The sequence below is a fragment of the Bidens hawaiensis genome, unplaced genomic scaffold (assembly GCF_021521415.1).
Source record: "Bidens hawaiensis isolate Kalapana, Puna unplaced genomic scaffold, B.hawaiensis_p1.1 tig00025206_1, whole genome shotgun sequence".
Taxonomy (NCBI): Eukaryota; Viridiplantae; Streptophyta; class Magnoliopsida; order Asterales; family Asteraceae; genus Bidens; species Bidens hawaiensis.
The window spans coordinates 273,299-285,765 of record NW_027494021.1 but is presented as its reverse complement, the minus strand read 5'-3'; the positions used below and the strand labels follow the sequence as shown (position 1 = coordinate 285,765).

The 12,467-nt window shown below is 35.9% G+C and overlaps 1 protein-coding gene across 1 annotated transcript; it reads left to right on the top strand.

Annotated features, from left to right (window-relative positions):
• The first annotated feature begins 5,831 nt into the window (after positions 1-5,831).
• LOC143571186 (DNA glycosylase/AP lyase ROS1-like) lies at positions 5,832-12,336 on the top strand. Its single transcript, XM_077056677.1, has 18 exons — positions 5,832-6,873; positions 6,963-7,307; positions 7,381-7,471; positions 7,546-9,073; positions 9,423-9,502; positions 9,582-9,666; positions 9,741-9,832; positions 9,911-9,979; positions 10,072-10,108; positions 10,183-10,265; positions 10,363-10,854; positions 10,928-10,964; positions 11,052-11,109; positions 11,206-11,345; positions 11,720-11,785; positions 11,876-11,997; positions 12,082-12,107; positions 12,205-12,336. The coding sequence occupies exons 1-18, from the start codon at positions 5,844-5,846 to the stop codon at positions 12,330-12,332; spliced, it is 4,509 nt and encodes a 1,502-aa protein (XP_076912792.1). The 5' UTR covers positions 5,832-5,843; the 3' UTR covers positions 12,333-12,336.
• The last annotated feature ends 131 nt before the right edge of the window (positions 12,337-12,467 follow it).

Sequence of the window (12,467 nt, the reverse complement as noted above, 5' to 3'; positions counted from 1 at the left end):
ACTTTAGCAGTGTGTACGAATATAATATGGGTGGGGTCCTAGGGGTTGGTTATCACACAACGCTTTAGCAGTGAAAGTGATGCATCAACAAATAACTGTTTTTTAAAATACCAGTTAAAGATCATCCTTATTCAATCATTACTCAATTATTATTTCATTTTATTTTTTATTTTAATTGACCGTATTTGAAACTATTCTAATATTCGAGTAAACCTTTCTGATACAAGATAATAATCGTTTATATTGATTTTAACGCTTCAAACTTGACTCATCCAAGAACATCATCAATAAAAAAAGCTACCACTATTGGAAAATCAAATTGAGTCAATTTTTAAACCAAAGACCTTAAAGATCCCCAAGCGCTAACCATTACGTCTATGCCATTGGACCAGAAAGTCAATTGCACAATATTTAAAACATAAAATATTTCATATACGTAATTAATAAAAAAAATTAAAAATACCTAAAAAATAAACCTAGATGCAATATTTGTCACACCCCGACCAATGAAGGCGGAAACGTCGAGGCGCGATATGATTGCTCATTGCACAACGACACTATAAAGTTACAATATTTAAACAACTCATTTAAATCCATATCATTATAAATAACACAACAATTGTTCATATAAAATGCCAAATAGATAGATAAACAAATAACTTGTTCTTTCATTTTCTATTATCCTAAAGCCAAGATGATAAGTTTCTTCAAGTAATCCAATCAAGCTAACATCAAACTTGTAACATTACATAAATTAGAGTTTGTCAACACAAAGGTTGGTGAGCAATTTTCATAGTTTTGGACAATAAGTATATAGTATGAAATCCACAACTAGTATATGAAAACAATAAATAATAGCAACAATTTAGATAATAAAACCGTCAATCAGAATACATTGACGAACCGTCAATAAGAATACATTGACGACAATAATGAAATCGTTAAAAAGAATACATTGACGACACCTTTCTATATGGGGATACCATATATACTCGGAATTAACGTATGATCATACTTTGATGAGGCTACCCTCCTTAGCATTCAAGAATTTTCACACAATCATATAAAGCATATAACACCAAATCGAGCATTTATTAAGTAAACATATACAATAAGTGTTGTGGTTTAAGACTCAAGTATAAATCATTTGAATTTGAATAAGTATGCAATGCCACCCCCAAAACGAAAGATGGAAAACGGGGGATGAAAAAGTACTCACATTAACAAGTAACTTGAAAGATAGTGTCGTGAATAATCGAAGAGATCGGTTTAACGAGCAAGATCTATATTAAACGGGTCTTGTGTTAGTAGGTAGTCTTGGAAGGGTTTAAAATAAAATACATGACAAATAAAGTAAATAAATAAAGTTTAGGATTTAAAATGTAAATATTTGAGAAATTAAAGAAACGAGTTTTGTAAAATAAGTTTACTCGAAACGGGGTCTCGGTATTCTATTTATTTTTTTTCTTTTTCTTTTACTCAACCTATGTTAAGTAATAATGTGGGTTAAAATGCAATATTGCAAAACCCTTGGTTATAAGAATACCAAAACGAGGTTTAAATGAGTGTTCGGGTTTGTCGGTTCGAGACTTGATAATTGACCAAGCTCAAAGTTAACTTCCCAAAATAATAAATATTATGAGATAACTCCATAAAAATCAAAATAGACTTAACCAAGTATGTAGTCCTATTGTGAAGAACCTTAACGTTCGTTAAGCGAGTATACGACTTTATCGGTCCGAACTTGTTATAAGATCAAGTTGGTTACCAACATGCCAAGTATGTTTAGAAATTAACTAAAATTGATTTAAAATATAATATTGAAGGAAAATATGAGTTTTGGTGGCTAAAAACACACTTGTGTGTCTTAAGCGAGTGAACTCGGTTTAGTTCGGTTTTTTTGGTTCGGTCCTTGACTCGGAATAAGACCGAGGATGGTTACCACATACCCAATTACCATGGAACTTGTAAAATAACTTATAAATAATAATACTCAAGTTTTACATTCAAAAATTAACAATAAAGCTTTTAAACAAAAGTTCGGTTTTTGGTTCGGTTCTCAACTCGGGATGAAACCGAGGCTAGTCACCACATATCCAATACCATGGAACTTGACAAATATGAACAATAAGATAAAATATGCAGAAGTTAAGCAAGTATAATAAATTATATGGTTAGATTTGTTAAATATATAAACAAGGACTACAAAGTCCTCCATGTAACCTTGCCTTACTAGCCCGACATTTCAACCGGCCGAGACCGGAGAAATGAAAGACCGAAGGTAAACAAGGAGTGTATATTATATATATGTTGTAACATCAAGCTTTAAGTATTGAGAAGTTAGTTAAAATGAAAGATTAGCTTATGAAGAACAACCTTAGAATTCAAGAATTTGAGAGAGAAATGAGGAAATGAGCAAGCACAAATGAAGAAGATGGGTGTGTATATATATGGTAAGTTGAATGGGTCATTCATAAAGAGTGTTGCATGAAAATGGGTTAGTTATAGACCCAAGAAAGCACAAACTACAAATGGGTCATTTAAGTCTCCATTTTGGTAGTTTTAGTCCCTGGAGTTCGTTTTGAGCGTTTTCGAGGCATTTTAAGAACCAAAAAGGGTGTTTTTTTAGATCCAACAAATATGTAACATAAAATTCATCATTTTGATAATATCGAAATGTTCGGGATACAAAACGGGTCGGGTTTACATTAAGAATACAAGTATAAAATAACCCGAAATTGACAAATGTCACAATATTTTTTCTAGATTTTTCGATGAATTCTTTCTGCTAGCTCACATTGCAGTCCGGTAAGACTATTGATGAGTTTCTTCAACATTTCCAAATCTATAGCCAGTGTTGATCCTTCTTAAGTTGAAGATGTTCTTGCCTATTCGCCTCCTATGTTTACTTAAGCTCTAGACGTCTTTGTTCAGTACTGCTTAAATCTCACAATCTTTGAGTCATTTCTTGAAACCTTTTATTGTAGTCGACACTGGACGAGGATACCATTCATTTTCCTATACCCCCTACTTTCGGGCGGAAATGATGTTCTTTATATGTTGGTTCTTCTTGTTCCTTATACTCAACCTTGGTCTCATTTAAGTCGATATCAACCCAAGAATCAGAACATTGAGTTGCAGATTTGACGGACGATGGTGTTTTCTAATTGACCCCATCTAGTCCTAGCTTCAATTAATCAGATATGATGCCACTTCGAGCTGCCTCGTAGAAGCTCCCAAATTTAGGCATATCCAAATGGGCATTTATTGTATTCCTCACACTTCACTCAGATATCCCTCCACTCGATCAGAATCCGATTTACCGATCATCTCGAAAAAGTTTTCCCGAACTCTTTGCCAAATTATATTAATATCTTAAAACAAAGTTTGCTAAAAATTATAATGTTAGCAAACAAAAAAAAGTATTAACTAAATATTTGAAAGAATATTAACCTAAATATTTGAAAGAATATTTACCAACTAGCGGGTACTTGGATACTTGATGTCCATGAAGTGTATTTTTTTTGCCATCGGCTCGTCTGTTATTTTTTCTTGTGTGAATGTTTCCGAGGTTGTGATGGCTCTGCTTGGGTTGGTTGTGGGTCGGGTTGTGTTTCGGACACAAATGCGGAATCTTGTAGCCTTTGAACATGCAGCGGTTGATAACATTGACGTTTTGTCGACAACCAAAAGAAGACATTGCCAAATTAGCTATCATGAGAAAAAGATCGACACTCGACATCTTATTTTTCTCAAAATACTCTACTTGAGTTGGCATAGTTGGCGTAGTTTGTGTGTTTGGTGCGGTTATTGGGTTTGGACGGGGTTGATTTTTACAACTTTGTCGGAGGGGTCGTTAATTTGGGTTGTATGGTTGTCTCCATGGAAACATTTTAACGATAGTATTTTCTGGGAGAATTTACAAAAAAATGAGAAGAGTAGAGAGTTGTAAAATATATGTGTGGTGTGGTGTGGTGTGGTGTGGTGTGGTGTGGTGTGGTGTTTATATAGGTAAAACTCAGAAATTGAAATAGTTGCGACATTAAAAAATTGTTTGGAAAGTTCTAAAAATTCGCCGTTCACCCACTAGCTTTTATCGCAACTAGCTTCACTTCAGCGTTTTTACAAAAATGCCACTACTCCATAATACCCATTTGATGGCGAGAGGGGCGGCTGTTGTGACGTTTACCGACGTGAGTTACTTTCCAAACATCAATTGCGCCCTGAATACTCTTTCAACTAGTAAGATATATGCCATCTATACCACCCGTTAAGTTGGATACTCTTTTAACTATTTCATTTGTGTTTAACGGCATTGACCGTTGAACTAGCGAACCAAATTATTTTTGTTTTTTTGTCGAATATTCTTAAATTATTCACAATTTCAGACTCCATGTCTTATTAACATTGTAAATTCATATCAAAAGAAAAATTAACTACATATTTTGTTTGAATTAGTTATGCACATTTTTAAATCAAATTAGTTATAACTTAATTCAGCCCTTTTGTAATCAATCCAACTAGTGATTAAATAAGACTATCTATTAGGTTAGAAACATGGTTAATGAAAACATCATATTGATAAAAAAAATAAAAAAGGAAATAGACGCTAAAATACTCAAATAGTTAACAAAGAAATAAAAGTTCAATCACAAATATGGTTTATTAAAAGCAATATTATAATAAAATTTAATTATTATTATTAATTTAATATATAACTTCAATTAAAAACAAATAATAATATATAAAAGTTATTTACGTTTAAGAAGCAGGTAGGCCCTACGAAATATATATCAACACCCTCCTTCAATCCCAAAAGGTGTATGAATATAATAAAATGGACGGGTCCTACGGGTTGGATAAATCACACACCACTTAAATGAAAGTGATGCCACAACACCAACCAACCAAACATAACTGTTTTTCAAAAACAACAGTTAATAATAGGATTTTGTTTATTGCTATAAACAAACTCCAAAACTTATAAATACTCAAGAGTTCGCGCAGCCTGTTTCCCGCAAACCCGAAACAAAGATCAACATATACCTCTGGAAAAAAGTAAGCAGCCATGAATAGACTTGTTCTACTTTATGCTCCTCACCTTCTCTCTATAATATTATCTCTCTCATTCTCTCTCTTCAAACAATTCCCAATTCCCAATATTCATATTAATATTAACTTCATCATCACCGACTGAATTAGATCTCCGATCTCCGATCACTCAGGTTATTAATCTCTTATTTACTTTTATTCCAGCTAGTAAATATTAATATTAATATTATATGAATATGATTTTTTTTTTAAATTGTATTCTAAGATCTGTAATTTAAATTTGTGGGTTTTGATTTAATTGTTTTAATTTGCATGAATTTGAATTAATTGGTGTAATTAGTTATTAATTTGGGGGAAACTTGTAATTTGTGTAGAATAATGTTTGGAAATGGAATTGATGGTGAATTAGAAAGTGGAGAAGGTGGAAAAGGTAATCAATTTACTCGAAATGAGGCGGGTTATGCTCCGGTGACACCCGATAAGCTGGGTCGGGTTGACCCGAGCTTGATGTATAAAACTTGGCTTGAAAGTCCGTTTGACGACGCGGTTTTTGGTAAATTCGGGTTGACGAGTAAGAGTTACGAGGCGTGGAGTGGTATATCGTGTACGGATCTGCTTGCGATGGCGAATGCGGGCGGTGGTGGTGCTGCTGCGGCCGCCCAAACGCAACCATGTAAGCGTTGCGTTGTCTTTTCGTTTTAGGTAAATGTGTTTTAAGTAACTTGGAATTTGTGTGTGGCGTTGCAGGTGGGCGGATGGACTTTGTATATGATCTTAATTTGCCCCCACAAATGACGGGGGACCCGCTAGTAAATACGGGTCTATCGTTGCAGTTCACGCCATTGACACCAGACCTGGGCAAAAGTATGAATCTTGCAGCGGGTAAAGATGTTGAAGAGACTAATAAAGACTCCAAGAAGGGATTGTGTGAACAAACCAATTTGAATGGAACACCACAACCGAAGCAGAAAAGACGAAAGCACCGACCGAAAGTGGTTACAGAAGGTACACCCAAACGAGCCCGAAAGCCCGCGACACCAAAGCCCGATGGTTCGACAACCGGGAAGAGGAAATATATTAGAAGAAAGGGGATTGAAAAATCACCAACAACGCCTGGTGTGGATGAAACAGGTGGGGGCGTACATCCGAGCCCGGACCAAGAAACCAAGAAAACGTGTAAAAGGAAGATTGACTTTGATGAATCTGAGAAACAGGAGGAAGTAACGGTTGATAAAACAAGCACGGTGACTAGCGAAGTGGTGGAAAATCACCAAAAAGTACATGAAACCGGGTCCCCGAGCCCGATCACTCCTACCAAACCCGAGCTGCCACCGAAGAGTGTGAAAAGGCAGTACACAAAAGCAAAATGTAAGATTACTTTTTTAGAAGAAACTCATGACAAAGTACCGAGTCATTTACCGAGTCCGAACGAGCCTGGATGCAGCACAAGTGTGTGCAATAAGGGAGACGAAGTACAGAGATCGATTGATGGAATTAAACTTTGGAATGGTCATAATGTGGGAATGTTCCGTGACAATTTGGAGTCGTTTTTGTCATTGTACACCGATTACAACTGTAACATGCAACCATATGCAAGCGATAATAATAAAGGAAAGACGCCTGAAATGCCAAAACGTGGGTATAATCAGGCACGAAGTCAGAATTCCAAAAATAAGAAAATAACCATGCAGGACATGGTTACATTCGGTGGATATCAACAGCAGCATACGTACATAGAATCCAATGTTGCAGGTTACCGAGTCAGTAATATAAAGAACAAGAAACAAGCCATGGCGGGTTCTTTTTATTATAACCACTTAGGTATTATATACTTCAATACTTCATATTGACTAGTGAATGTGTTGAATTCATTTTCAAAAACGAAAATAACATCTGTTTTAAAAATGCAGGTTATAATCAAAGCATATATGGTATCGATGCATTGATTAGACAATTTGAGCAGTTGCATATCAACCGTGATGCGGGTTACCATGAGAAGAATGCTCTTGTTGTATACCAACATGGCGGAAGCCTTGTTCCTTATGATGTGTTTAATCCAATTAAGAAAACCAAGCATCGTCCTAAAGTTGACCTTGACGATGAGACAAATAGAGTCTGGATGCTTTTATTGGAAGATATTAATGGCAAAGGAGTTGACGGGAATGACGAGGATAAGGCGAAATGGTGGGAAGAAGAACGCAGAGTGTTTCGTGGGCGTGCGGATTCGTTTATAGCAAGAATGCATCTTGTACAAGGTAAAGATTATAACTTTTTTTTAATGATTTTAGAGTTAAATATAGCATTTTTGTGAAAATGTAAGTTTTGCAGGGGATAGACGGTTCTCTCCATGGAAAGGATCGGTTTTAGATTCAGTGGTCGGGGTTTTCCTCACTCAAAATGTTTCAGACCACTTATCAAGGTAAGATACTCTACAATAAAATAAAATAAATTCAATCGTGATAAAAAAGCTAACTTTTTTAATCGCCAATGCAGTTCGGCTTTTATGTCACTTGCTGCGCGCTTTCCCCTCAAGGAAAACTCCAGAAGTGAACCAGTCAATGAAGGAGTTGTGAATAACGATGAGTTTTCTAAAAGCTGTCTCGTAAGTGTCGAATTGAACGAAAAATCAGAATGTGAAGTCGCAGAGTCGTTTGAAAAAATTGCAAATCACGCAGAAGTTGTTGAAATAGCCTCTTCACAGAATTCTGTAGTTACATGTTGTATGCATAAACCTGAGGAACAAAAAGATGAGTGTGAAGCTAATGTCGGTGGGCCCGTTTCCTTGATACTCCACATGCAAGAATCTACACGGGTTTATGAAAAATGTGGAAGTGAAGAAAGTGGAATATCAGTAGAATCAGCAAGTCATACTATGGGTCAAGTGGTCAACACAATAAGCTCACAAGAATCAGCAACCAGTCACTGCAGCATGGAGCAACAAGATCTTATAAAAATAAATCTCTCAACAGAGAGTTTTACAGTGGTTAAGGATAAAAACGCTGTTGAAGCCTTGGAAGAATCGGTGCAGAAAGTGGTTGACTTTCATAATCAAACTATTGGCCAAGTGGTCAACACAATAAGTTCACAAGAATCAGCAACCAGTCACTGCTGCATGGTGCAACAAGATCTTGAAACAATAAATCCTTCAACAGAAACTAGTAAAGCCACTAAGGATAAAAACATAGTTGAAGCCTCTGAAGAATCGGTGCAGAAAGTAGTTGACTTTCATGGTCAAACTATGGGTCAAGTGGTCAACACAATAAGTTCACAAGAATCAGCAAACGGTCACTGCTGCATGGTGCAACAAGATCTCGAAACAATAAATCCTTCAGCAGAAACTAGTAAAGCCACTAAGGATAAAAACATAGTTGAAGCCTCGGAAGAATCGGTGCAGAAAGTAGTTGACTTTAATAGTCAAACTATGTGTCAAGTGGTCAACACAATAAGTTCACAAGAATCAGCAACCAGTCACTGCTGCATGGTGCAGCAATATCATGAAAAAATAAATCTCTCAACAGAGAGTGTTACAGTCGGTAAGGATAAAAACGTTGTTGAAGCCTTGGAAGAATCGGTGCAGAAAGTAGTTGACTTTCATAGTCAAACTATGGGTCAAGTGGTCACCACAATAAGTTCACAAGAATCAGCAAACAGTCACTGCTGCAAGGTGCAACAAGATCTTGAAAATAAAAATCTCTCAACAGAGAATTTTACAGTCGGTAAGGATAAAAACACAGTTGAAGTCTCAGAAGAGTCGGTACAGAAAGTAGTTGACTTTAGTAATAATAAAACTAACGGTGCGGATGAAGGTTCTTCTAAAGTTAAAAAGAAGCAAACTGGAAAGTCAAAGAGTAATTTTGACTGGAGTAAGCTATTTGAAGGTGTAGTCAAACGAGAGAGGGAGAGATCACCGAACTCAATGGATTCAATGGACTATGAGGCAATAAGGGCAGCGAGTGTAAATGATGTTGCTGAGACAATTAAGGAAAGGGGTATGCATTTTAGGCTTGCTGAGAGAATTAAGGTACCGATTTTTCGTTCCATAATGAACATATATGAAGACCACATTAAGGTACAGGGGTCTAGTATAAATGTAATTACACATTAAGGTACCGATTTTTCGTTCCTTATGTTTTATGTCTGTAACTGTAACATATATGGGGTCTAGTATAAATGTAATTAGCTACAAGGGTAAATTGTCATTTTTAAAAATATAACAATTTTTTTTAATAAAAGTTAGTGTTAGATCCCAAACATGTTACAATATGAAGACCACATGTATAAAACCTGTTACTCTTATATGTGACGCATTTCAACTATTTAAAATTTTTCAAAAAGCAAATGCAGATGTTGATGTTGCTTATGTTACACAGGACATGCTTGACCGGCTAGTAAGAGACCATGGAAGCACTGATCTTGAATGGCTAAGAGATATTCCACCTGACAAAGCCAAGTAAGTCCATTGTTGAAATTAAGCATGCTAGTTACAAACATAATTAACTTTTTTTTAAAAATTATTTCTTTGATTTTAGGGAGTATCTGCTAAGCTTTGCAGGCTTGGGATTAAAAAGTGTCGAATGTATCCGACTTTTAACGCTTCATCATCTTGCTTTTCCGGTAAGCATTATACTTGAGAGATACTCATATCTTTTTAATATTTGGTGTTTAATTGTTTAGTTTTAAAAACTTAGGTCGACACGAATGTGGGCCGTATAGCTGTAAGGCTTGGATGGGTACCCCTGCAAGCACTTCCCGAGTCTCTCCAGTTGCATCTTTTAGAACTGTAAGCACTAAAACTTATGCAAAGTTTCTGACTTATGATGTGGTTTATAAATGGCTAAACATTATGGTGTGTACACAGGTATCCGGTTCAGGAGACAATTCAAAAGTATTTGTGGCCAAGACTCTGCAAACTTGACCAGAAAACTTTGTATGTCAACAGCTTTCATGCATTTATCACATTCAGGTTTCATAACAATAAAACCTTTATTACACTTTATAATAATATTTCGTTATTGACAGGTATGAGTTGCATTACCAGATGATAACATTTGGAAAGGTAAGACTATATAAATAAGGAATATATGAGGCATCTCGTTAACTGATGCTAACGTGACTTTGTAACTTTTGCAGGTTTTCTGTACAAAGACCAAACCAAATTGCAATGCTTGTCCTATGAGAGGAGAATGCAGACATTTTGCTAGTGCTTTTGCAAGGTTTTAGCAACATATTCTTTAATAATTCCCAATTATCTATCTGACAACATTGTTTCAAATAACACATTAATTATTAATTATTTATTGAAAATTGCAGTGCCAGGCTGGCACTACCCGCACCAGAAAACAAAACCGGTCAAAATCCAATTGCGATGATAGATTTACCTTCAACCCGTGGACAACCGGAACAACCGAAACAACCGTCAGAAGCCCAAAACTGCAACGCGGTTATTGAAGAACCAACAACACCAGGGCCAATAGTTGAAGTACCAGCAACGCCAGGGCGTGTCGTTGAAGTACCTGCAACACAAGCACCGATAGTTGAGATGCCAGCATCACCAGAGCCAGAACAAATACAACAAGAGGTGTTAGATATAGAGGACTTCAATGGAGATGATGAAGAAGAAATCCCGATGATTAAACTCAACATTGAAGAGTTCACTCAGAACTTGCAAACTTACATGGAAAGCCACATGGAGCTTGGAGAATGTGACTTGTCAAAGGCGTTGGTTGCACTAACACCGGAAGCTGCTTCAATTCCTACACCAAAACTTAAAAATGTCAGCCAGCTAAGAACCGAGCACCAAGTGTAAGTTACTGTTAATTTGATATTATATGTCCATTTGCTCATGATTTTGATGCTTTCCATATTATTTATGCAGATATGAGCTTCCAGATTCGCATCCTCTTTTGGAAGGGGTAAGACAAGAACACCTTAAGATTAATATATATAATTTGAACCTATATTGAATTTTAGTTTTTTAATAAACGGGTCACAATTTTCAGCTGGACAAACGGGAAACTGATGATCCTTGCCCATACCTTTTAGCAGTTTGGACGCCTGGTAAGCAGGAAGTCGAGAATTGAATATGACATGATTATATAATATATAATTGCTTTTCTGATTGTTGATTAAGTTAATTGTGTTCCTTTTTACTAGGTGAAACCGCGGATTCTATTCAGCCACCTGAGGGACAATGTTGCTCTCAAGAATCTGGAATAATGTGCAACCAAGAAACATGCTTCTTTTGCATCAGCACTCGTGAGGCTAATTCGCAAACCATTCGTGGGACCCTCTTGGTAAGTAATCATCTATAACACCCTAAAATTTCTTTTAAAATGCATATTTTATTAAAACAGGAAAGTCGATCTTGTTGTCTTTCAAAACATCTGTCTGTATAAGCTAAAGTCTTCAAAATAACTATATATTATGGAACTCTTTTATATTCAAAGTTACAAAAGTATTGATTTAAAAAATATCAATAACATAGTTCAACAAAATACAAGGTACTTTTTTTCCTTTTCGAAAATGGAGTGTTGAACATTGTTCCATCACACACACTTACATATCTTTATTAATTTCCAACATTATAATCTAAAATGTTATATCTTCTTTTCAAGATGTTACAAGATCTTATTACGTGATCTAAATATTGAATGCATATCATAAACAGATACCATGTCGAACAGCGAATAGAGGGAGCTTTCCTCTCAACGGTACATATTTTCAAGTGAATGAGGTAGCATTTCTTTTGATCTTTTTGACTTTTTAAAGTTGCCAAAAATATTATCATCCTGAATTAAACAAAAACGCATCCATTGTATTACAGGTGTTTGCAGACCACGAGTCAAGCCTTAACCCAATCGATGTACCGAGAGCTTGGTTATGGAACTTACCAAAAAGAACAGTGTATTTCGGAACATCCGTACCATCAATATTTAAAGGTAAAAAGTCAAACTTTTGACTTACACCAACTTTAATGTATACTAAACTTACCACATTATTAATGGTTATATGTCAGGCCTGACAACCGAGGGAAACTCAAATGTGCTTCTGGAGAGGTATGCATAGACAGACATAAATACTAATTTTAGATATTAACTCGTATAAATCATGATTTTAACAAACATTAATCTGAGGGTTTCCTACATTTGTCAGGGTTTGTTTGTGTCAGAGGATATGACCGGAAGGAACGAGCACCCCGCCCGCTTAGGGCCAGGCTACACTTTCCCGCTAGCAGGTTAAAACAACAACCGAAGCCAAAGACCGATCAAACGAGAAGTTAAAGCAATAGCGACGTACAGATTTGGGTATCCGTGTTTTGGTAGTATTAGTGACAGCAGTTAACTTTGATGACCTAAAGATACAAGTAAGGTGTTTTGTTATGTAGTTCTCTTCTAGAGTATGCCGTGTTATATATG

Coding starts and splice junctions, on each gene's coding strand:
- LOC143571186 (XM_077056677.1), top strand. CDS start 5,844: ATGACGGGGGACCCGCTAGTAAATACGGGTCTATCGTTGCAGTTCACG. Junction 7,308..7,380: donor AAGAATGCATCTTGTACAAG/GTAAAGATTATA, acceptor TAAGTTTTGCAG/GGGATAGACGGTTCTCTCCA. Junction 10,965..11,051: donor CGCATCCTCTTTTGGAAGGG/GTAAGACAAGAA, acceptor CACAATTTTCAG/CTGGACAAACGGGAAACTGA.